This window comes from Myzus persicae, unplaced genomic scaffold, assembly GCF_001856785.1.
Source record: "Myzus persicae strain clone G006 unplaced genomic scaffold, MPER_G0061.0, whole genome shotgun sequence".
Lineage (NCBI taxonomy): Eukaryota > Metazoa > Arthropoda > Insecta > Hemiptera > Aphididae > Myzus > Myzus persicae.
The window spans coordinates 27,632-52,200 of NW_019104068.1; the positions used below are offsets into that span (position 1 = coordinate 27,632).

The window sequence follows — 24,569 nt, forward strand, 5'->3', positions numbered from 1 at the left end:
TTTTCCATTATTTTCCCCATTGTGTTTATAAGTTATATTGGACGATAATTGGCTAAATTAAATTTGTTTTTGTTAGGTTTGGAGATAGGCATAACTATTGCGTTGCGCCACTGATCAGGGAATATGCCATTATTCCAGATCATATTGTATATTTTAAGAAGTTGGGTTATACCATTGGAGGGCATATTTTGTATAAACGAGTAGGGTATATCATCAGGCCCAGGGCTTTTGCTTTTACAGTTTAACATGGCATTATGGAGTTCATTTTCATTAAATGGGATATTAAGACAACCATCTTGATGTTGAAAGTTGTTGTTGAGCTCGTTGATGATTAGATTCTCATGATTATGTTTATAATGTGTAAAAACTGGATCAAAATTTGAGTCACAGCTGTTTTTCGTGAAAGATTGTGCAAAGGCTTCACTTATGTATATTGGAGATGATAGTTGTATGTCATTTTGTTTAAGAATAGATGGGAAAGGTTGATGAGTCAGTCCTTTGATTGATTTGATTTTTTTCCATATTTCTGTTGAGCAAATGTTGGGGGTAATTGAATTTGTGTATTTCTGCCATGATTACGTTTTGTGTTTTTTAGTTATATATCTAGATTCTGCTCGAGTTTTTTTTAGGTTTATGTGATCAGTGAGTGATTTTGTCTTTTTTAATTTGTTTAGACATTTTTTGTATTTTTTAATTGCTTCTTTACATTCTTCATTCCACCATGGCACTGTTTTTCTCTTGTGGGTTATGTTTGTTTTTCCAATAGCTATAATCGTCTATTATAATTTTTGAGAACTGTGTTATTATAGAATTTATTTGTGTTTGACAAAGTTTGGATTCAGTATCAATTTGTATAGGGTTTTCTAGTAAATGTTGGTTAATTAGATCATAATGGAGTTCCCAATTGGGTTCTTTAGATTCCAAAGTGTGTATGGCGATGTTTTTGGTGTTTGGTCCAGTAGTGTTAAGGATATGGGCCAATGATTGCTACAATTGTACTCATTGAGAACTTGCCATTCGATTTGAGGCGCAAATGAGCTATTGGTTATTGATAGGTCTACGGCGGAAAAAGATTTATTTGTTGAGTCGTGTCTGGTGTATTCTCCGGTGTTAAGAAGAATTAGTTGATCGTTTTCCAGAAATGTTTCGATTGTTTTGCCTCTAGGGTCAGTATAGTTTGAACCCCACAATGAATTGCGGCTGTTGAAGTCACCTAAAAGAAGGAAAGGTTTGGGCAATTGTTAAATGATTTGGTTAAGATCGTGGAGAAGTAGAGCGGTGCTGTCAGGTATATATATATTACATATACATATTGGGTTTTTGATATTAATAATGACGGCTATTGCTTCTAGTGGAGATTGAATTCGGATTTCTTCACTTTGGATAAGATTTGAAACATAGGTAGCCACACCACCACTAGCACGAGCAGTGTTTAGACGATTTTTATAATACCCGTCGTATCCACGTAAGGGGAAGTCTTGGTGGGCTTTTAAGTTGGTTTCTTGAAAACAAAAAACTAATGGTTGAATGCTGTATTTTGCACGTTGGACGTCGGCGAAGTGTTTAAGGAGTTCATTGATGTTCCATTGTATAATATAATTCATTATTAGTGTGTTTTTATGAGTTGGGGAATGGGTGAGGGGGGGTGTGATGTGGTAGTTTGGCTATATATGTGTTGTGTTGCTTGAGTTTGGCTTATGTAGGGTTTTGTTGAGGGGGTAGTGTTTGAAACAGAAGTTGTGCTAACCTTGATAAACGTGTTTTAAGTTTACGATCTTTTATTATTTCTCGGATTGAGTCTAATAAGTCCATTAGAGATATTATATCAGTATTTACATTTTCAACCAGCGTGTGAATGTTCAAAGATTTGATAGTGAAATTATCTAGGATGTATCTTAATTGGAGAAAAGTGATTGGTGAGGGATCTCTATAAGTGAAAAATTCTTCCACAGTTTTGAGGCCCTCTTCATAAGGTTTTTCTGTTTGTCTGTTGGACGAATTTGATCGCTATCGAATTTTGGGTTTTTTGGTGACAATTTCCTTGTGCGGAATGATCGTGGAAGTATTTAAATTGTTCGGTGAGAAGGGGGGAGGGTTTGAGGATGACGATTCGGAGATTGGTCTTTTATATATCTCGTTTGGAGAAGAGTCGTGGGGTACTTCAGGGTTGATGGTTCTTTAGACCAGTCTGAAATATTTTTTCCTAGAAAATCTAAGTCGGGAGGTGGGAGAGTGTCTTCAATTTTTGTTTCGTTTCAGTGGTGATATCCATAGTGTTGGTTGCATTGGAATCGGACAGGTAATCACTGTTAGATTTTTCTCCGGTTTTTTTTTTTTACAATTAGCTGTTGTGTGGCCAACCAATTTACATAGAAAACAAGTTATCTGAAAGTAAAAACAAAATAAAAATATATTAATTAGTTACTGTAATTTGTGTATTGATAATGTGGTTAGGGTAAGGTCTAAAGATTAAATTAAAAATAATGAATGATATATAAAATTATAGGTTATTCTATAGACAAATTTTAATTATTATTCATTATAATAATTTTTATTAATTTTTACAAATTACCATTCGAAGCACACGAGCAGCATTATTGTCAGCTTTGAATAATTGAAATAAGTTGCTCCTCTTATTTCTGGCATATCTTATTACTGCCTGACATACATTATTAATTATTAATTACGTACTATTAATTTTAATAGATTCAGTGGAAGGTGTTTGCTATTTACTTGACAGTAATGAAAGTAACACCCTTGGTATTTACTTTCTGGAAAAACTAAATTTACTGCATTGATTAGCCCTTGCTCAAAATCAGTAATAATTGTGAGCTGATCATAACATAATGGAAGCACTTTTTTTTTTTTAGTTTTAATTAGTACTGAATGATAAGTAGGTTTACTTCTAAATGTATTCACAATAATTCAAAAGGTTGTTATAAGAATTGTTTCTGTTACTGTTTAGACATCATCAATCATGATCATAATTGTTTTGGTGTACAAGAACCCGTTGTTGATCATAATGGTATGTATACAGTATACACATTTTTAATTGTAAATAAAATATATTAAATGTAAATCCTTCATCTCCTGAACTTATTGCAAGTATTTAACTATCAATTATTTCTAACTATTGTAAGCAGGGTCATATTTAAGAGGTGGTCTGGGAGGGCAATAGTCCACCCTGGCTTATGTTAGGGGGCGACAACATTTTTACGGCGATTATAAAAAAGTAAAATTATGTTTACGAATAGGCAATGGAAAATTATAGTTAATAGTGAGTATATTATAAATACATTGCGTAATACTGGTTCCCAATCAAGAACTGCAAAATTTTTTTGGGCGAAGTGAAAAATTGTTTTTTTTTTTTAAATGATCTCTTGTTTGTCTAAGTACTAAATTGGATACCACAAATCCATATAATTAGTTTGTGGCTTATACCACATAGGAGTATGCTATAGAAATATTATTTTATAACACAATAGGTAGGTATCTAAATATTTAACTCTGAAAAGGTTACTCGGCAGATTTTAGTACAGTCTTGTAATAGTTAGTTTATTCATATGGTTGACATTGGTTACATTATATATTACTATTATAATTAGTTGAAATGTGGTATATACATTTTTTACAAATATAATTTATGGGCGGAATAGCTAGTATAGAATATAATAATACAGTTTAGTCTTCTATAAAAGTTTGTTATATATTATAATTTACAATTATATTTAATTAATTATAAGACACTTATTTTTGATTTTGTGTGAGTAATAATAATTGAGTAAAAATACTGAGATAAGAAAATATTTCCAAAGCCAGTAGCGCAAAAATATTGTTGCCAACAGCGACATCTTAAATACAGCCCCTGATTGTAAGTATTTTTCTTTGATTAAACCATTAAACCACTGGTACAGAAGTTTTATAACCTATTCATGATATGGATTCCGGATGGCCATTTAGTATGCTTCTAAGGTAACATGTTATTTTTAATTGTTAATATTAGAACCTCTGCTTCCGGTTGCTGTAGTAAGACCACAGTCCTACACTGTAGTTCTAGGCATTCAAAGAGGCACAGAAATTATAAGAGATAATCTTGGGTTCATGTATTATAAGAATAAAGTAACAGATACTAAAATGTGAGTATTAACTATAAAATGTATTATTAAACAAAAGTATATTAAATTATAATCATACATTTTAGTTACTTGTCATGTTACGAAAAAAAATTGGAAGAACAGTGCCATGCAACTGCTCATATATCTCCGGACCGCAACGATGATAGGTTGACACTGTCAAAGCGCCATTGTCATGGTGTCAGCAGTGTCGGCCTGGCGCAGGCGGCTAGGAGGCGATCGCCTCCGAGGTCCCGACCTGTATTTTTCAAGATGAGGCCTTATTTCATTTGTTGAAAATGTTTAAATACAAGTTTGTGATCGAACGTACATTTACCGATCGTGTGCGTACTGCGTGGCGCGTGCTGATACCTAAGCCTTTGATTACAGCCGCGTCACCCAAACATATTATAAACATTACTGATAATTTATTTTTAGAACCCGTGTATAAACGGGGAGTTTTTCGATTCCCTGATTAGAAATTGTTGTCGAACAGTTGACAGTGTGAATTTTTTTCATATAGTCTAGTCTAGACGTCTAGTAGTCTGTGCTTTATGGCTAGTGCGACAAAATCGCAGTGTTGAAAATAATACATGTATTTTTTTATTATTATGAATGTATTCATAAATAATTAAATTATATAATCAAGTCACTTGATTTTATTGTAATATTATCTTTTGATATTGTATATTTTTAATTAATTAATTTAGTTTATTTAAATTGTATTTTGACTGTTTATTGTTAAAACAAAATAATGTATAAACGAAAATTTTTATCTGGTGCTGCAAAACGTCCAGCAAAAAGAAAAAGCGAACTAATCGAATGTGGATTATCGCCTGGCCAACAAAAAATTCAGTTTTTTATGGCAGGATTAAATCAACCAAGTTCAAGTACGGAAAACTTGCCAATGGAAAATGTTATTGAACGTAAGATATATGTAAATTTTAATATAAGTACTCTTTACATATATTTAATGGATATTTACTAATACAAATGTTGGCTATGGACTGTCTAGGTTAATGACCAGTGATGGTTCTACAGGGAGGTTCAAGGCTAGCATAGACAGTTATTTTTCTCAAATTTGTTGCTTATTTATTTAAATAATTCAGAATTTTTAAAACATGATGAATTCATTTTCTGTACCACATTTTCTTGATTTACTTTACAATTTATAATAATATGTACCTAATTAAATATTTTACCTAGTAAATGCAGTGCATACGCTAAGAAAATTTTAGAGCTGCATATTCTATTTATTATAACCTATAACTGATTCTCAAAATGAAAAAGAAAATACTATATCTGGTAATTTTATTATAACAAATTAATAATGATAATAATAACTTATTTATTAGAATAAAACTAGGCGAGACCCAATAATACAGTTAATTTAAGTACAATTACAAAATATTTTAATATTTTTGTAATAAGCCTTAATTTTATTATTATTATTTAGAAAAAGAATGTCTTCAAAATTCTGTTATTGAATCTGAACCTATTGCTGATTCTCAAATTGAAAAAGAAAATGATTTAATATATGGTAATTTATCATAACAAATTTTAATATTTTTGTAATAAACGCTAATTTATTTATTATTATTTAGAAAAAGAATGTCCTCAAAATTCTGTTATTGAATGTGAACCTGTTATTGCTTCTCAAATTGGAAAAGAAAATGATTTATATGGTAATTTTATTATAACAAATTTTAATATTTTTGTAATAAGCCCTAATTTAATTATTATTATTAAGAAAAAGAATGTCTTCAAAATTCTGTTATAGAATGTTCTTCTCAGTTAGACAACAAAGTACCTGAAGTTATTACCATGACAAGATTTATTCAGCCATCTCATAATGATTCTATTTCAATAAAAAATAAATTTTTCAGTTATCATCCCATTCAGCCCTTTGTAAAAACTGGTAAAGGAAAACTCGATTTCAAAAGAATTTATTATAAGCATTTAATTAATGGCGAAGTTGTCCAAAGAAAGTGGATATCATATTGTTTAGAGAATAATTCTTTGTACTGTTCTAACTGTATGGCATATGGAGAGCGGTTAAATCTTGAGACGAAGGAATCTAAATTTATTACGGGTTACATTGCAGATATAAAAAAACGGAAAAGCTTGTATATTAATATTGACAGACATGAAAATTCATTATATCATCAAAATTCGTCTTCTTCAGCTGTTCGATTTAATTTAAATAAACATATTGACTATATAATGAACTACGATTTAATGTCCAAAAGAGCTAAAGAGGTGGAAACTAAAAGAAAAGTGTTAGACCGTTTAATTTCTATAATACTATTCATTGGCCGAAAAGGAATTCCTTATCGAGGTAAACAGGAAGGTTATATATTCATTAAATGAAAATGGTAATCATGGAAATTTTTTGGAATTGGTCAAGTTAGTCTCCAACTATGATTCTATTTTAAAACAACATGTTGGTATCTCGATTGAAAATAGTGAAAAAAACAAATCAAAAAAGGGCCGCGGATCTTTATTAACATTTTTGTCCAAACATTTCATAAATGAAAAATTAATTATACCAATTGGACAATCCATTCAAAATAGTATAGTCAATGAAATCAAAGAATCTCGAAAATTCAGTATTATGATAGATAGCACTCAAGACATAAGCGTATTGGATCAACTTGCAATCTGTGTTCGCTATATTTACAATGGTATAGTTCAAGAAAGATTGTTAAGTTTAATAGTATGTAGTGATTCATCTGGCTTAGGGCTTTTTAACCTATTAGAAAAAGAACTGCTAAAACTTGATTTATCACTGAGTGATGTAATTGCCTGTTCATTTGATGGTGCTTTTAACATGAAGGGAGTATACAATGGGTTACAAGCACACTTAAAAAATCATAATTCTAATACCTATTGTATATACTCATTGCATGGGTCATGTTCTTAACTTAGTTATGACTGAGTGTACTAAATATATTACCCGCAGAAGACTTATTTGGACTCGTTGAACAATCTTCAGTATTTTTATCAGATTCTCATAAGAGAATGTCAATTTGGACCTCAATTACTGGAAATAAAAATCAAGCTCATAATAAACTTCATAGATTACAAAAAATTGGCGCCACACGATGGTGGAGTAAAGATAAGGCAATAACATCAATTATGGATAACATATTATTAGTAGATCATTTTAAAATTGAAAATAGTAAGTTTATTATATTTTTTGATTTTCTTTTAGCAATTTGCAAAGGAAATTTTAATACAAAAACAAAATATACGGCAAGATGTCTCATTAATAATTGGTCAAAGTTTGAAATGATTTGTGTGGCAACTTTATTGATTGATATTTATACTATCACCAGCCCTGTTTCAAAATATTTACAATCCAAATCCATCAATTATTTGCAAGCTTGGAAAATGATAGATACCATGAAAAAAGAAGTATTAAAAAAAGAAATAATAATTATGTAATGTCTTTGTTGAAAAAATGCAAACATTTTGCAGAGACAGTTAACAATCACTACTTTAATGAAAACTTAATTGATATTCAAGATGATTTTCCTCAAAAGAGAATTTCTAAAAAAAAAATATTACCTGGTGAAAGTTGTCAAGATGAATCCAGAAGTGTTAGTTCATTTGAAAAATTCAAACTAAATTCTTTTAACATTTTGGATACCATACTTAATAGTATTGAAAAAAGATTTGTTCCAAATTAAAATTTACTCAGAGACTGCAATTGGTTAGACCCAAAATCGTTTTCCAACATTGAGTCAATAAAACATAGTGATGCTTTAAAAACCATTTGTGAATTGGCAGGAGTAGACAGACAAGTAATATGCTTGGAGCTAAAACAATTTGCTTCTCAATTTAAAAATTTCCTACCAGATTTATCTTTTAGTGATTTAAATTACAAAAATAATACAAATACTCAAACTGAATCATCTGATGATACTGAGAGTGGAGATGAAGTAACAAAAAAACCTGATTGTAATAAATGCAGAAATTGTATTTATTGTGCTTTTGTGATTATTCGAGAATTATCATTTCAATCAAATCTATTTTGTCCATCTACACAAGTTTCATGCTAGAGAGTTTTTTCAAAACTAAAGATTATAAAAACAAAATTACGATCAACTATAAGACAAGAAAATTTGGGTCCATTAATGATGATGGCTGTAGAAAAAGATATAGAAATCGACCGAGAAAAATTGATTGACAATGTGGCTAACTCATTAAGTTTATTAAAAGGACTACTAATATAAATTGAACTATATAACATTCTAGTTCTGTCAAGTTATTTAATTAATTTTTATGCATATCACATTTTGTGGTTACATATTGTATAAATATAGATATTTTTAACATTTTTAACATTTTTACTACAGTGAAAGCTGTTAACAAAAAAGTTAAAGGGGTATTTTTGAGAGGCCCTTTGAAAAAATTGCCTCATGGGCCCTTTAGATCCCAGGCCGACACTGGGTGTCAGAGAGTTCAACCTCAATATTCCACTGCTTCGACAGGAGATAACTGAGAGAGCTTTAGAAAAAAAAATAAACTCATATACTCCACGTGGAATTTATATGCAAACAATTGCAAAGTTAGTACCTACCTATAAACTAGTTTTTTGCTTATTTTGTAAGTTTTTTTTGTACAGTTTACAAAAGGTATGCAACTATGCATAGGTGATGGTTAGTTTTGATATCCTTATTTACTTGTTTTTGATATGATGTATGAATTAGCTTTCCAGAGGCTGCAGAGAACTATACGTTTGTACAGAGTTATGATAGGATGCGGTGTTTAAGACGTACGTTTTTCCCTCCGACACCACGAAACATGGCAAACTTGCACGATTTGTTGACGGCTGCAGAAATTGAATGTTTTGCAATGACACTACAGAATCCTCCTAACCGGTTAAAAAATATTAATTATTTTCATTTATTAAACAAAAAACATAAGAAAAGAATTAAAACAAACCATTTTAATAGGTTTTATCAAGGTCCATAGCTGGTAGAGGGAACCGTGAGTGGAGTGATTTTTTGTAATGTAGCCAATATAAATGCAATTGCACCAGATTTGAGAAATGTTGGTCACAATAAATCAATTATGTATATGAATGTTATTTAATGAATTATTGTTATGGATTTTTAGGTCCGAGTAGCAGGGTGCGATGGCACATTTAAGACAGTACCAAAATTTTTAGAAAATGACGCCTATCAATTATTTTATTTTCAAGTTGTATTTAAGGATGTTGTAAGTTTCAATATATGTGTGTAGTGTACTGGGTAGTATATTAATTTATTATGACTAGCATAATAATTTAGTATGACTCAAATTAAGTAATAATAATAATAATATCCATATTATTTAAATTAATATTTTATTCCACTACTCATTGTTAAAACGTTATAGTATATCCTGTTAATTCAACAAATACTAATATATTTAATGACAATTATTTTATGGAAATAGAATATTGTAAATACTTACAATGACATAATATATTCTATAGAATAATGTAATACATTATCTTGTTCCAGAACTTCCCTTTAGGTCATGCCCTTCTAATTGGAAAAACTCAACAAATTTATGTTGAATTACTTCATTACATAAGAAATGTGCTTCCATTATGTTATAATCAGCTCACAATTATTACTGATTTTGAGCAAGGGCTAATCAATGCAGTAAATTTAGTTTTTCCAGAAAGTAAATACCAAGGGTGTTACTTTCATTACTGTCAAGTAAATAGCAAACACCTTCCACTGAATCTATTAAAATTAATAGTACGTAATTAATAATTAATAATATATGTCAGGCAGTAATAAGATATGCCAGAAATAAGAGGAGCAACTTATTTCAATTATTCAAAGCTGACAATAATGCTGCTCGTGTGCTTCGAATGGTAATTTGTAAAAATGAATAAAAATTATTATAATGTATAATAACTAAAATTTGTCTATAGAATAACCTATAGTTTTATATATCATTCATTATTTTTAATTTAATCTTTAGACCTTACCCTAACCACATTATCAATACACAAATTACAGTAACTAATTAATATATTTTTATTTTGTTTTTACATTCAGATTTTAGCATTACTATACTTACCAGCTACACAAATTGGTGATGTTTTACCTTCATTGGAGGATGGTTTTAATAGCATTGTTGAGTATGTAAACCAATTCCCATATTTGGCATTGCAATTAAACCAATTTATGTTTAATTACATTTGGGGATATTGGTTTATAACAATGGGACCAGCAACTGTAACAGTGTTGAACCAGGACATTAGGACAAACAACTATGTAGAAAGCTACCATGCATCGCTGCTGAGGCTGATAAAGCCTCATCCCAAAGTTTGGGAGTTTCTAAGTATAATTTAATATTTTTTTAAATAATTTGTTTGGTGTAGCGAATTGTTTTATAATATTTAATACTATATAAGTATTATTTTTTTAAGTGACTAACAAAACCTAAGTAATTTATGATTTTTTTTTTGTTTTATAGAAAAGGAGAGAAAAGTTATACATTGATGAAGCTTGTATATTATGTTGTTGTTTCTAAATGTTGCACGATAAAATCCATGTTTAACTCTAACCAAAGCTATATGTTTGTGTCTCAGGTATTATACACACAGAATAGATACAGGTAAGCACTATATATGTATGATGTATATGTTAACCACCAACACTTATGTATCAGCGCTGAGAAAATTTTAGAAGTGATCAATACAGAATACAACTATTTGGCTAGGTAACAGTTTTAAAATATAATAATAGTATTATTTAATTGACTAACAATGAGAAATTCTTAATTAAATTTTTTTTTTTTGTATAGAAAATAAAAGAAAGAATAAATCGTTACTTGTAACTTATATATGTTTTGTTATACCTAAAATATATTGCACGATACATTGCTATGTTGAACTTCAATTAAAGCTTTATGTTAGTGTCTCAGGTAAGTATATTATACATACAGAATACTGCAGTTACAGATAAGCACTATATGTGAATATGATGTTTGTGTTAACCACCGATCAACATTGAGAACTTTTAAGCGATAAATACATTTATTTTAATCTTAATAATTTATGGTATATGTTTTATAAGATTTATTTTGGTAAATTGTAAGATTTACAATAAAATAACTAGATTTTATGTTTAGTGTACATCCATATTCAGGGGCGGACTGGCTGGGGGGGAAGGTGGCATTACCCGCCCAGGCCCCCTAGAAATTTTTGTACTTGGGCCTTTCATTTTCAACAATTTAATGTACCTATTTAATTATATTTTTTTTTTATAGCAATATTATTATATGGATTATACCTTTCGCTATTTATTATTTCAACTGTAAAGTGTAAATAATGAAAAATATAATTCTATATTCTATGTAACTATAAATAATATAATAATAATTATAGTAAATTATAGCCTATAGGTTGTTTGGGAAATTAGGAATAACAACTAATTGTGGAACGGATGTCGATAACGATAAGAAATTTTTATAAATAACATTTAATAGAAGACTATTATTAGGGAAGATATTGAATTTACGAAACAGTCAACAGAATAAACATTAAATATTTATAAATATTAAATTATAATCCGTTGTCATACAAATACAACCATACTTTAACGCTGTGTCCTACGTAAGACCTGCGAACGCGAATTTGCGATTGATGCGTACGAATTCGCGTTAGCCGCATTGCCCGCATTCGCCGCCCGTAATCATGTCCTACGCGAGCGCGGCGAATATTGTATGTCAATAATATATTAATATTATCAACTCACCTGTGCAGAACGTTTTATTCATTATTCGCTTAAACGTACGGCGAAAAATAAAACAATTTGATAATTAAACCATGCGCCGCGTTTATCGCATACGATGGACAATCCTATCTATTTTTATAAGTTTGAATAATATTCGCTCGCATCGCACCGCATATGCCGCGTTCGCCGCGCTCACGTAGGACACAGTGTAATAGTCATTACTCTGTTGTGTTGCACTGTTACTCTTTACATACCTATGTAAATCGCATCAAAATAATATAATATTACACACATAATATTATATACAGCCATACAGGTAAATATTCAGTTTAATCTATTTTATAATATTAGTTTAATCCTAATCATTTATAATTGTAAAATACTTCATAAACATTTAAATATATAATATTTCAATAAAATTATTTACTTTAATTTTATCGCACATTTAATTTATTAAATTTTTGTGTATGTTTCGGTTCTTATACATTATTATTTATATTCATAATAAATAATAATAATTTAATAATTATTCTAAAATTCTTATAAATTGTCAACAAGAAAAGACAGAACTAATAACTTTATAACCAATTATATAGAATATCTCTCTAAATTTGTCCGTGTCAATAAATTTTTATCAATTTTTGTTTTTAAAATCAAATAATATCTTAAATGTTAGGTATAAACAAGACTATGAACTATGAAGACAATTTTCGTACTCGTATACATTTATACAATAATAGTTATTACAATAATGACTAATTATTTTTTTAACAAATTATAATATAAATTTAATTAGTATAATTTAAAACAATATTTATTTTTTTCCCCTAAAATATAGTATTTACATTTACAGGGACACAATTTAAAATGGATAATAAAATAAAACAAAAAAGTGGTTTTCAAAAAAAAATTGAAAAGCGGGCAGCATTATTATCTGCAGCTAGGTCAGATAGTAAACAACGTAAGTTAGACTTTTTTTCAAAATATTCTTCTAATAAAAATCAAAATGAAAATGTCACCGATATTACTGATCAACCAAATCCAATTGAAAAATCGGCCAATGATAATAATGAACTTCGATCCAATGTAACCTCAGAAAATACTATTAAATCATCATATATATTTCCTATTTTAAGTAGATCAAGTGAACAAGATCAATCAAACGTAATAATTAATGACAATGACATTTTTTCATCATCTGAATCCGAGTCTGAAAAAAAAAGTACAAAAAAACTAATTGAAACCGATTCGAAAATTAGTCTTTTTATTCCTCCTATATTTAGTAGTCACCATCAAGCTAAAGTTGCTTTTGTTGACGCACATCCATGTCAACCTCAGATAAATATACCCTTTAATATTAATAAAGTATATTATAGAAAAATGCCAAATGATAATTTCGTGAATCGAAAATGGGTTTCTTATAATTCAATAACTAGAAAAATTCATTGTTCTTTATGTATGGGGTTTACTCGTCCGGGTAGTACTCCATTTATAGATGGAATCGAAATAAATTTGAAACATCTTTATAGTCAATTAGAAAAACACGAAAGTTCTGTACCTCATGACGACGCCTGTAAGGCATACCTTAATATTACATCTGGACATACAATTACTAATGCGCTATTAAGTCATCGCCAAAAAAGTGTAGAATTAAATAGAGAAATTGTAACTAGAATTATAGATATTTCTTTATTAATCGGTAAACAAGGTTTGGCATTTAGAAGTAAGAGAAATGAAGCCGCTTATAATTTAAGTTTAAATTTAAAACAAGAGAACTTTTTAGAAATTGTGAAACTTGTAGCAAAATATGACCCGGTATTGCAAACACATTTAAATAATTCAATTAAAAAAAGTTTATTAAAAAAAGAAAAAAAACAATTTGGACGTGGTTCATGTGTAACATTTCTATCAAAAACATTTTTAAATAAAATTATTTCTATAACTGGTAATTTAATAAAGAAACATATCTCAGAAGAAGTTTTATTGGCGGGGCAGTATTCATTAGAAGTTGATTCTTCTCAGGATACGTCGGTAATGGATCAATTGTGTATTTGTATAAGATATGTTTTGAATGGTAAAATAATTGAGAGAATGATTGCTTTAGTAGAGTCAACCTCTGGAACTGGTGAAGAATTATATAATATTGTGAAAAAAGAATTAGATACATTGAATATCCCTCTAACAAAACTAATTGGGGAATCATTTGATGGTGCTGCCAATATGAGTGGTTCTTATAATGGTCTTCAAGCTCATTTAAAAACAGTTACACCCGAATCAATTTATACACATTGCCATGCACATGTATTAAATCTAATAGTAACAGACGCTACTTCATGTTGTAAATCTGCTCAAGATCTTTTCAACTTACTACAGAAAACTGCAGTTTTTTTTTCTGATTCATACAAAAGAACTGGAATTTGGAAAAATTATCTTTCAAAAGATCAAACTGGAAATGATAAATTAAGAAAACTTCAAAAGTTAGGAACTACAAGATGGAATAGTAAAGATGCCGCATTAAAATGCATATTTGGTTCTTGGTTTGTGTCTGGTGAAACGAGTGATCGATATAATGTTTTAGTTGAATCTCTGCATTTTCTTGACACTGATTCATCTATAGATTCTAATACATCTTCAGATGCCAGATTCTTGTTAGAAAAATTGACATCTTTTGAATATATACTAACTTCATTTATATTTCTCGAAATTTTCCATTATACCACTCCAGCATCAAAATATCTCCAATCAAAAGAATTAGATTTTATTACTGTCATTAATTTAATTAAGTCTTTATTAAGCGACCTCAAAAAAGGTTCTTCTAAATATGATTTAATTGTTGAAAAAACCATGAATTTTATATCTAGTAAAAATAATTCTGAACATATTAAAAAGCTTAATATAGTCATTGAAGAAACGTTTCCAGATAAACGAAGAACAAAAATTAAAAAAATGCCTGGTGAGCTGGCATCAGACGATATCAGAAATATTTCGAATGTAGAATATTTTAAAGTAAATACACATCGAAGAATTTATGATGTACTTATTACCACGTTTGAAAATAGATTTGAGAAAAATGAAAAACTCTATGATGTATTAAGTATATTAAACCCAAAACGTTTTAAAGACTTTGCAAAAAATCCTTTATTAATTAATGATGAAAATTTGACATTTATTGCTCAAAAATCAAATATTGAATCTGGAAACACATTGAAAGAAGAGTTACTACAATTTATATCATTTTATAATCAAAATTGTATTAAAAGTATAACAAATAATACTATAAATACTGAAAATACTTCTGAAAATTCTGCAGAATCAAGTGATGATATATTTGAAAATTCTTGTCAATATACTGAAAATAAAGTTGACTGTTATAGTTGCCCCTCACATTTATTAGAATTTATATATAAATATAATTTACATACATCATCATTTACAAACTTATATTTGGCATATAAATATATTCTCACTCTATCCTGCACACAAGTGAATTGCGAACGTGCATTTTCAAAATTAAAAATAATAAAAACCAGACTTAGAAGTACAATGAAGGAAGAATTATTAGAGTCTTTAATGTTAATTAGTGTAGAATCTGATGTTATTCCAACTACAAATAAAATTATAGATACAATAGGAAGAAGTTCCACTGTATTAAGTAATTTACTCATTTCTTAAATAATTTAACATATTTATGTATTAAAAAATACTTATTAATTTTGTAATTTTTTTTTTTTTAAATAATATAACATTTATAATAATTTGACTAATAATAAGGAATAATAAAAATGTAAGTACATTTATCTATTGATGTTTTAATATCTTATAAAATATTTTGCCACCTGGGCCTTCAGGTGCTCAGTCCGCCCCTGTCCATATTGATCCTAGATAACCTTAGAAGCTTATATTATCTTAGTATCAATTAACAACCAAGGACGCCCGGAGGGAGAGGCCAGTGGGGGCCATTGCCCCCCCCTGAGATTTTTCGTGTCGCTTACGAAATTGGAAGTTTTTTTACATAAAGTTGATCTTGAGCGACTATTTGACAATCCTTGTATCTAACAAGTCATATAGGAGGTATTTAATCGCAATAAAAGACATTACGATTATTTTCAATACTTTTGGCTGGTTAGGCGTAATTGCCGAAATCGTGTATGAAAAACATAATATTATAATAATCAAATCAAAATACTTGGAAAGCAATAAAGCAAACGGGATTATAAATTATATCGTATAATGTACGACGTTTACGACAGAATTACAGATAATATAATATTAAAACCGATTAGCGGTTTCTGCGATTGCGATATCGATATCTTACAAATTATAATTCCCAATATATGTTCACATTTCCTTTCGATAGCATTTTTCATAATTGACCTATTGAAATGTCTGCGCAGTCAGTCTGTACTCTATTCTCTGTAGCAGTGCTTTCAATTTGTCTTATAATCTGTTTACCACCGCACATAAAATGAGCAAAGAATCAAAAAACAATATTTTGAAATACTTCAGCTCGACTACCTCAACATCAACAAAAACTATTAAAAAACGAAAACTTGACGACGACGTTGTTCAAAATAATGACATTTCAGGAAAACAGGTAAGATTTACTATTATTTTTATTTTACAAAGATTTTAGATTATATTATAACGTAGACTTTTTAATTATTTAAAGGTAAGGGTGTATAAGACTCTTTCTTTTAACATATTTTTATTTTACTCATTTAATTGTAGTAATAAGTAGTAGTAAGTATCTAATACTGTATTTATTTTATGTTGTTTTTATAGCAGTCACTTGCTGCAATTGATCATCATGAAGTAGAAGAATGTGTAGATGACCCTGAATTTGTTTCTGACCAGACCGATGTTGTAGCTAATTTTAAAGAAGTAAGTTTAGTGTATCTGTGTGTAGTAAAATACAAATTGAGTTTCTTGTATTTGATTACTTTTATTTAATTTATTGTTAACATTTTATCAAAAATGAATTAATATAATAATGCAATAGAATTGTATACTATCTACTTAAATAACAAATAGGATGTATTTTAAATAATTTGTTATATGAATATAAAATATAACTAGGTATTTACTAATAAATAATGTATGTATAAATTTAAAAATAAACTCAAAATTCTTTGATTATATTTTTATTTTACTAATTTAGTTGTAATAAGCATTAAATGTATTTATTATGGTTTTATAGAAGTCACTTGCTATGATTGATGACAAAGATAAAGTACTCATAGAAGAATGCGTAACTGATCCTGCATTAATTTCTGTAGACCACACCAATGTGCTTTCCAACAACGATTTAGGACATTTTATAGAAACTTATTCACAAATTTCTGAAGATAAAAAGTTTGATCTTTTAACTAATCCATGGATGCCTAGTAAACATTACAATTTTAAAAATGATGTTGAAGACAGTAAACGTCCATTTTTGTTTAAATGGTTTTCACAATACCCATGGTTAGTTTATTCAGAGTTATTGAAAGGAGCTCTTTGCCTTACGTGTGTTCTCTTTCGGCCTCGTGTGACACACGGTTCATGCTTTGGATCTTTTATAACTAGCTCATTAGTAAATCATAAAAAATTTATAGAAAAGGCTAATCAACATGAGAAAAATAAATGGCATATTGAATCTTTCATACGATCCAAAGATTTTAAAGATATGAAAAAAACAAATTGTGGCATTGACCAGGTATTAGATTCTTGTTATAAAAATAAAATTGAACAAAATAGAAATAAATTAAAACCAATAATTTCTTCACTTCTATTTTGTGCAATACATAATTTACTGATTCGGGGAGATACACACTGCAGTATTTAATGACTTATTACAATTCAGAGTTGATGCTGGTGATTTGACTTTAAAAACCCATTTAGAAAAATCCAATAAAAATGCATTATATATATCACATCGTGTGCAAAATGAATTATTAGAATGTTTATCTTCTAGTTTAAGATCAGTGATTACTAATGAAGCTATGCAAGCATTTTGTTTTTCATTAATTGTTGATGAAACGGCTGACATTAATGGTACTGAGCAGTTATCAATTTGTGTAAGATATCTGGATAACACAAATTTGCATGAAGAATTTTTAGGGTTTTTCCCCTTAAAAGAGTTTGATGCTTCATCTATTACTCAAACAATATTAGAAGCATGTACTAACCTAAACATTGACATGAATAAATGTGTTGGACAGGGGTACGATGGATGTGCTACGATGGCTGGCCATATATCTGGAGTACAAAAAAGAATTAATAATGTGTATCCCATGGCTAATTTTTTCCATTGCGCTAGTCATCGTTTAAATTTGGTAATAAATGATTTGAATTCTCTTGCTGAAGTTAGAAATTGTATAGGGAAAATAAAAGAAGTTACTACATTTGTTAGAGATAGTGCACTTCGTAGAAATATTGTAGGGAGTCATTTGACAAAATTATGTGAAACAAGGTTCGTTGAAAAACATAAAAGTATCAGACAATTTAAGGACCAATATGTAACAATTGTTAAAGGCTTGGAAGAAATATCAAAATCCAATAATTTCAACAACAAAACTAGACAACGAAGCTATGAAATGCTTACTGCAATCACTACTCCAACATTTGTTGTAATATTATCAATCATGGCAAAATATTCTGCGAAATTTGAAACTGTATCAACACTTCTTCAAGCGGTAGATGTTGACCTGCAAGAAGCTACAAAACATATTCAAGTCCTTTTATCAATGTTAGAAATAGACCGTAATAATTGTGAGAATCGGTTCAATACAATATTTAATGAAGTAAAATTAGTTGCTTCTAAAATAGATTTGGAGTTGAAGTTACCACGGCGTAGTATTAAACAAGTACATCGTGAAAACTATCCAACTAATGATGTTGAGATATATTTTAGACAATCATTATTTATACCATACTTGGAATCAATTATAATGTCTCTAAGAGATAGATTTTCAGATGAAAAATTAAAAATATTTACATTATACAACCTACACCCAAAAAAAAATGAAACTAATGAGCGACCAAAAATTCATAGAAAGTATTGAAGTTATTTGTACACTTTATGGTTCACTTCTAGACAATTTTAAAGAACAAGCATTGTCATGGTATGATCTATGGAAAAATAAAGAAGTCGAACCCACCATGAAATTAGTTGATATTCTCGATTACCCCACATATTACCCAGCGGTATGCCAAGCTATACAAATTGCAATTACTTTACCTGTAACTTCCTGCTCAGTAGAACGATCGTTTAGGTACGGTTTTTACATCAGTATTTTTACAAATTGTATTCAGTGTATAAGTTCATACTTAAAATAACTTTTTAATTATGTTTCAGCACTTTACGCCGCTTAAAGACTTGGATTAGAAATAGGATGGGAAACGAAAGACTGAGTAGCTTGGGGTTGATTAATATACACCGCCAAAGGTATGATCATAAACAATTTTTGAATCAACAAATTGATGATTCAATTAATTTGTTTGCTTCAAACAAAAGGAGATTGTCATTACTTTTTGAATAATAATAATATGATGATAATATGATATAAATTAAATTAAATAAAGTGGTTTTTTGTTTAAAATGTATTAAGTATGTTCTTTCTTATAAATATTAGAACTAATAGTGTAATTTTATATAAAGTAAAATTTGTTTTTATTTAAAAAAAATTTTGTTTGCCCCCCTGAGCTGCATCTCTGCGGGCGTGCCTGTTAACAACTATAAATCGTAATGTAAACACAATAACATAATAATATCATTAGTAAGTATTTCTAGTAAATAATTTAACTTAATTTATTAGGTACAGTTCAGTTTCAACTTCTGAAAAAACCAGCAGTATATTGAATTTCGTCAGGCTAAGAACAATTTAAATGTAGGTGCATCAATTACCATATTACATTATACAATTCCTCATGGATTTATTTACCTAAAACTAAAATATCGGTTATTTTATTTAGAATATTAATATTTGTTTTATACAGATTCGAAATGGAGTACCAACTAGAGCAAGAATTGAAAACTCTAATGCAATTAGGAACTTCCTTCAGGACCTTGCTACAGATAGAAGTCCTAATCGTGTATTCACATTTCTAAGGCGTGCTGGTCATCGAGTAGATGGGTATATAGCCCAAGAAATTGGGCCACATCCTGGTACGTTTTTCAGTTTTTGAATTGCCATTTTATTAATATAAAAACATAAAAATAAACATGTATTTACTTACAGGCGAAGAAGAGCTTCTTCTTTTTGAGGCTGTGCAATAAATGTAAAAAAATTGTTTATAAATACTGTAAATTTGTAATATTTTGTATAGTTTGTAATTAATGTATATGTTAGGTATGTACAGTTTTGTAAAGTATTTGAGTAAAAATATTCAATAACTTATTAAAAAAAGTACCAAACTTTATGAGATATATATTTGGATGGTCCAAATTTACATAATATTGATTATTTGTGTGTACAGTAGGTAATTTACAAAAAAAAAATATTAAGCTGATATATTAAAACTTGACGTTACCAGTTATTGTCATAATGCATTATATTATTTTTCAATACATTTTTTTGTGTAACTATAAATATTGTCAATATTGTGTGTAGGTATACAAATAATAATTGCACAATCACAAAACAAAATATATTAAACAACATAACAACATGTTACTTACCACAATCTACTCTGGAAATAAATTATTATTTGAATCTTTGATAATTGAAAAATTGAAACTTGAAAGTTTGAAAATAATAAAATATTAAATTTTAAATGTCAGCCGTTTGGCTTTTACAGACTACAGTTCAAAGTACTTCAACTTCAAACTTGAAATTCAAAACATAACCTCAAATATATATTCGAAATTCAATTGGTATTTTCAATTAAATGAACTGGTAAGTGATCAGACTGTTCAGTGAATCATAATTTAACTTATTTATTTGTTTGTGACCACCACAGACAAGTTAATTTAATTGAATCATTAATCAATTCTACGAAAAGTTGTTACTTATGAAAATTATACAAAATTATATTAACCATTGTAAATATCCAGTATACAAGAAGTCTCTATATCTATTTTATGGTTTTTATAGATCAAATTTGAATTTAAATAATGTAAAAATATAAGTTTGTCGACCCATTATAAAGACAGTACATAAAAATCATCTACGGTTTATATGAAATTAAGTAAAAAGTAATACCTAATAATTAATATTAATCTCAATTATCTACACACCAAGTAGGTCTATCTATTTAATTAATTTTTTTATTTATTTTAAACAAACAACCCATGTTAAGTAATGTTTGCATAGGTAGGTACTTGGTTTATTAAAATGTAATAAATCCATAACTTTGTTGGTACCATATATCTTACCAAAAACAGTTAATAACTATTATTAAAATGTATGTAAATAAATATGAGTGTAGTTAATTATTTTCCTAATAATATTATAATTATTACTTTTTAAAAAAAAAATTTTTAATTTATATATACATTTTTATTATATGTGAGCGATTCACTGGTTGCTGAGGGTTAAATAATGTACATGGCCGGAAATATGTTAAATGGCTAAGGACACTGATGAACCTAGCTACAGTCTACCACTTTGAGATTATTACTTCACTGTTTACTATAATATACCATACTCTATTGATTCGATTATACGGTCATACGCTATGGATATAACCGCCATGTGGAAACGTTAGTGGAAACATTTTTTTTCAGAAGAAGTTTTTCCAAACAAAACAATCTCTTAAATGAAATGGGTACATGCACACATCAGTTACTGCATCTTGCTGACTAAAATTGGAAAAAAAACCAATTATGATAATTAAATAATTATGAAAATTGTATTAATTTAATGGCTCAACATCATATTTTAAATCAATTTAGTAAAATAGTAACCAATCGACATTATTCATAGTCTCAACACATAGTTTTTCCAATATAATATAGCAAACATCATTGTGTTATAGTTGTGAACCTATAGAGTATACTTATTTATGATTATCTATAAAAATAATAAATAACAATATACACATGTGAACTTTTAATGTTTATTAACAATTAGTAACTCTATCACCATTTACCAGGACTTTAAAATATATTAAAATGTAACAGTAAACAATAACAAAACCTCAGGTGTTCAATCCACACCTGACTGCAACTTTGTAAGATAAATAATTGTCGTTGTAGTGTATTTGTTAAGTTATTTCAGATGTATCAGAGCCAATAAGTACCTAATACATTCAGTGGAGGCGTAAACTGTTTTTCCTATGAAGCAACTGCCTTAAATAAATACCCACACCACATACCAATTTTATTCACATTTTACACTTATTATTTCCCAGACTTTAAAAGCAGGCCCTAAGAGACCATGCGAGTATAAATTATAAACTAGTCTAGCCAACTAGGTGTTTGAGATTGGAGTCATTGAGGTACCCACTGTAGTAAACCGTGTTTACTCCTTATACTAGGCTTTTCATAGTATTGTATTTTTATTAACATGTTTACGTGTTTTTTATATGGCCTACGTGATCAAATCCACGTAGTCACAAATACTTAGAATTTATAATGTATAATTTTATTGATTACGAATGTTTTTACAATTATGATTATTATGGATATATGGCGTAAACAACTAATATGTACATTTTAAACGTAAAGCCTATCCGATGACTTTGTCGGGGTCACGCCACGAATAAGGGTCACGGGTATATAGGAAGCATTAGTTTAAAGCATTTTTTAGAATTAGTTTGTGTCTCAGTTAATACAGAACTTAGTATAGTCGTTGGGCTTGTCCCCAACATCGCCGCTATACCTAAGTTCATTCCAATTTTTACAGTACTAATTTCTCGGGCAGACACTTTATGTTCTGTCCTCAAAATTCAAGTGCAACTAAATTACTTTGTTATTATTTTTTTTTTTAATTTACTTTATTAAAACATACTGTTTTTAACTTATAATATAACATTGACTTTCTTACTTATTTCAACATACCTTTTTTTTTTGTGACTTGATCTACTATCAACAACGAGACGTCAAAGCACGTCATTAAATAATTAAGTGTACAAGTGTAGTGCGAGAGTACTACACCACCTTCACTTTTGCATGAGACAGCTGCCTCGTAAACAGCTATTCACGCCTCCACTAAATACATTATAGAGATTGTAACACTTTACAGAACTTACATAGTTACATGATTTGAGTTATGATGGTTTGAATGTGATTGTTGTAGATTGTAGATAGCATAAATTTAACTTGTTTTTTGCAACGGTTTTAATTCTTTGTCGATACATTTTACCTAGAAATAATTACACTGTAGTTTAAAATAAAATACACAAGCAGGTTAGCAGCAAAAACTATGTATGACTTACGAAAATCACATCAAAGGTGAACTGTATAGATTTGTAATTTGTTTACCGCACAAGGACAAGTAGTAACCGTATTAATTAATTGTATAAAACATACTTAAAAAGTAAAGAGTAAAAAAGGTAAAATATTTAATAAATTCGACAAAAAAACTTCAAAAAATCAAAATATTAACGTTTAATTTATTATTTACATAAGAATCCAACATAACCTCAAAATTGTATGCATTTGAAGTGTTAACCATTTAAAACTTGAACCGCGGTTACACTAATTAGTAATTCGTTATCAGAATTTACAATCTATAATTATTTGATAACGCAAATTTTTTGTGATTTTTTGGTTTTTTTATGGTTTTGGAAAGCTATCTATTTAACTACTGGGAAATTCGTTACAACGACTATTTAAATGGAATCTCCATAAAATTATCTATCGATGAACATAAGGTTTGACTATTTATCGTTCTCTTATGTGGGATTAATCTCATCCACAAACAGACGACCACAATAGTTCTGAATAGAGTACATACCTAATATTATAATATTCATCTGTCATTTACTAATTAGCTATACGTTTATACCTTTTGTCCAGCGTTAGTAGATTTAAAGACATGTCATATTATAATATTATAACAAAATACATTCAGTAATAATCATTTTCGAGAAGTATACACATCATAAACTTTGATGATTGAAATTTAAAGTTCGTCAATTACCTATATATTTATAAAGAATTCTTCATGGTTAACACTCTTAATTAGATTTATTATCGATAATCTCGTGATTTTTATCAACAACTTTTTTCAAGTTAGGAAAATGTAAATGTTCATTACCAACATCTTGTAAAAAAATGTCAATTTTTTACAAAAACAATTTACTTCAGAAACTAAATGGCTAATTAGTTTCTGATTACCTTGAAGTTTCAAGTTGAACGAATTTATGTGTTGAAAAATATCTGTCAAAAACGCAATAGTTGCTATGTTACTATTATCACTGATAAATTCGTGATAGTCTTTGGCAGACAAATGTGTACTCTGAATTAAAAATAGTTCAATTTCATTCAGTAAGTAAAACCTTTCCAAGACATTGCCTTTGCTCAGCCATCTCACATTATTATGAAGTAATAAATCGTCAAACTGAGTATCATTTTCTTGAAGAAGTGTCTGGGCTGGAGTGAAGATTTTGCAAGTATAAAATTAACAATACTCATTACTGTTTTCATAATTTTTTCCAAACACGGATCCAGTTTGCAGCAAAGGACGCTTTGATGAATGATACAATGGTACGATAAAAGATCAGAGTTGCATTTAGGGTCATTTCTTAATCTTTGAACAAAGCCTTGATGAGCGCCAATCATCGCTCT

General features: G+C 28.8%; 2 protein-coding genes and 1 pseudogene across 2 annotated transcripts; 2 read left to right on the plus strand and 1 right to left on the minus strand.

Moving 5' to 3' along the window:
* Window positions 1-4,866: 4,866 nt before the first annotated feature.
* Window positions 4,867-6,482, plus strand: LOC111038298. The gene is made up of 3 exons (XM_022321343.1): window positions 4,867-5,038; window positions 5,717-5,797; window positions 5,863-6,482. Exons 1-3 carry the CDS (start codon window positions 4,867-4,869, stop codon window positions 6,480-6,482), a joined length of 873 nt encoding a protein of 290 aa, XP_022177035.1.
* A 2,377-nt stretch (window positions 6,483-8,859) lies between these two features.
* On the plus strand, window positions 8,860-10,621 carry LOC111038303 (annotated as a pseudogene).
* A 13,338-nt stretch (window positions 10,622-23,959) lies between these two features.
* On the minus strand, window positions 23,960-24,563 carry LOC111038300 (general transcription factor II-I repeat domain-containing protein 2-like). Its single transcript, XM_022321344.1, has 3 exons — window positions 24,443-24,563; window positions 24,120-24,374; window positions 23,960-24,045 (listed from the first exon to the last, which is right to left on the minus strand). Exons 1-3 carry the CDS (start codon window positions 24,561-24,563, stop codon window positions 23,960-23,962), a joined length of 462 nt encoding a protein of 153 aa, XP_022177036.1.
* Between the last annotated feature and the right edge of the window lie 6 nt (window positions 24,564-24,569).

Excerpts from the sequence above, each read along its gene's own strand:
- LOC111038298 (XM_022321343.1), top strand. The coding sequence starts at position 4,867 with ATGTATAAACGAAAATTTTTATCTGGTGCTGCAAAACGTCCAGCAAAA. Across the intron at positions 5,039-5,716 it reads AATGGAAAATGTTATTGAAC|AAAAAGAATGTCCTCAAAAT; the intron begins GTAAGATATATG and ends ATTATTATTTAG. Across the intron at positions 5,798-5,862 it reads AAAAGAAAATGATTTATATG|AAAAAGAATGTCTTCAAAAT; the intron begins GTAATTTTATTA and ends ATTATTATTAAG.
- LOC111038300 (XM_022321344.1), bottom strand. The coding sequence starts at position 24,563 with ATGATTGGCGCTCATCAAGGCTTTGTTCAAAGATTAAGAAATGACCCT. Across the intron at positions 24,375-24,442 it reads TTGCTGCAAACTGGATCCGT|CCCAGACACTTCTTCAAGAA; the intron begins GTTTGGAAAAAA and ends TCTTCACTCCAG. Across the intron at positions 24,046-24,119 it reads GTTCAACTTGAAACTTCAAG|ATGTTGGTAATGAACATTTA; the intron begins GTAATCAGAAAC and ends TTTTTTTACAAG.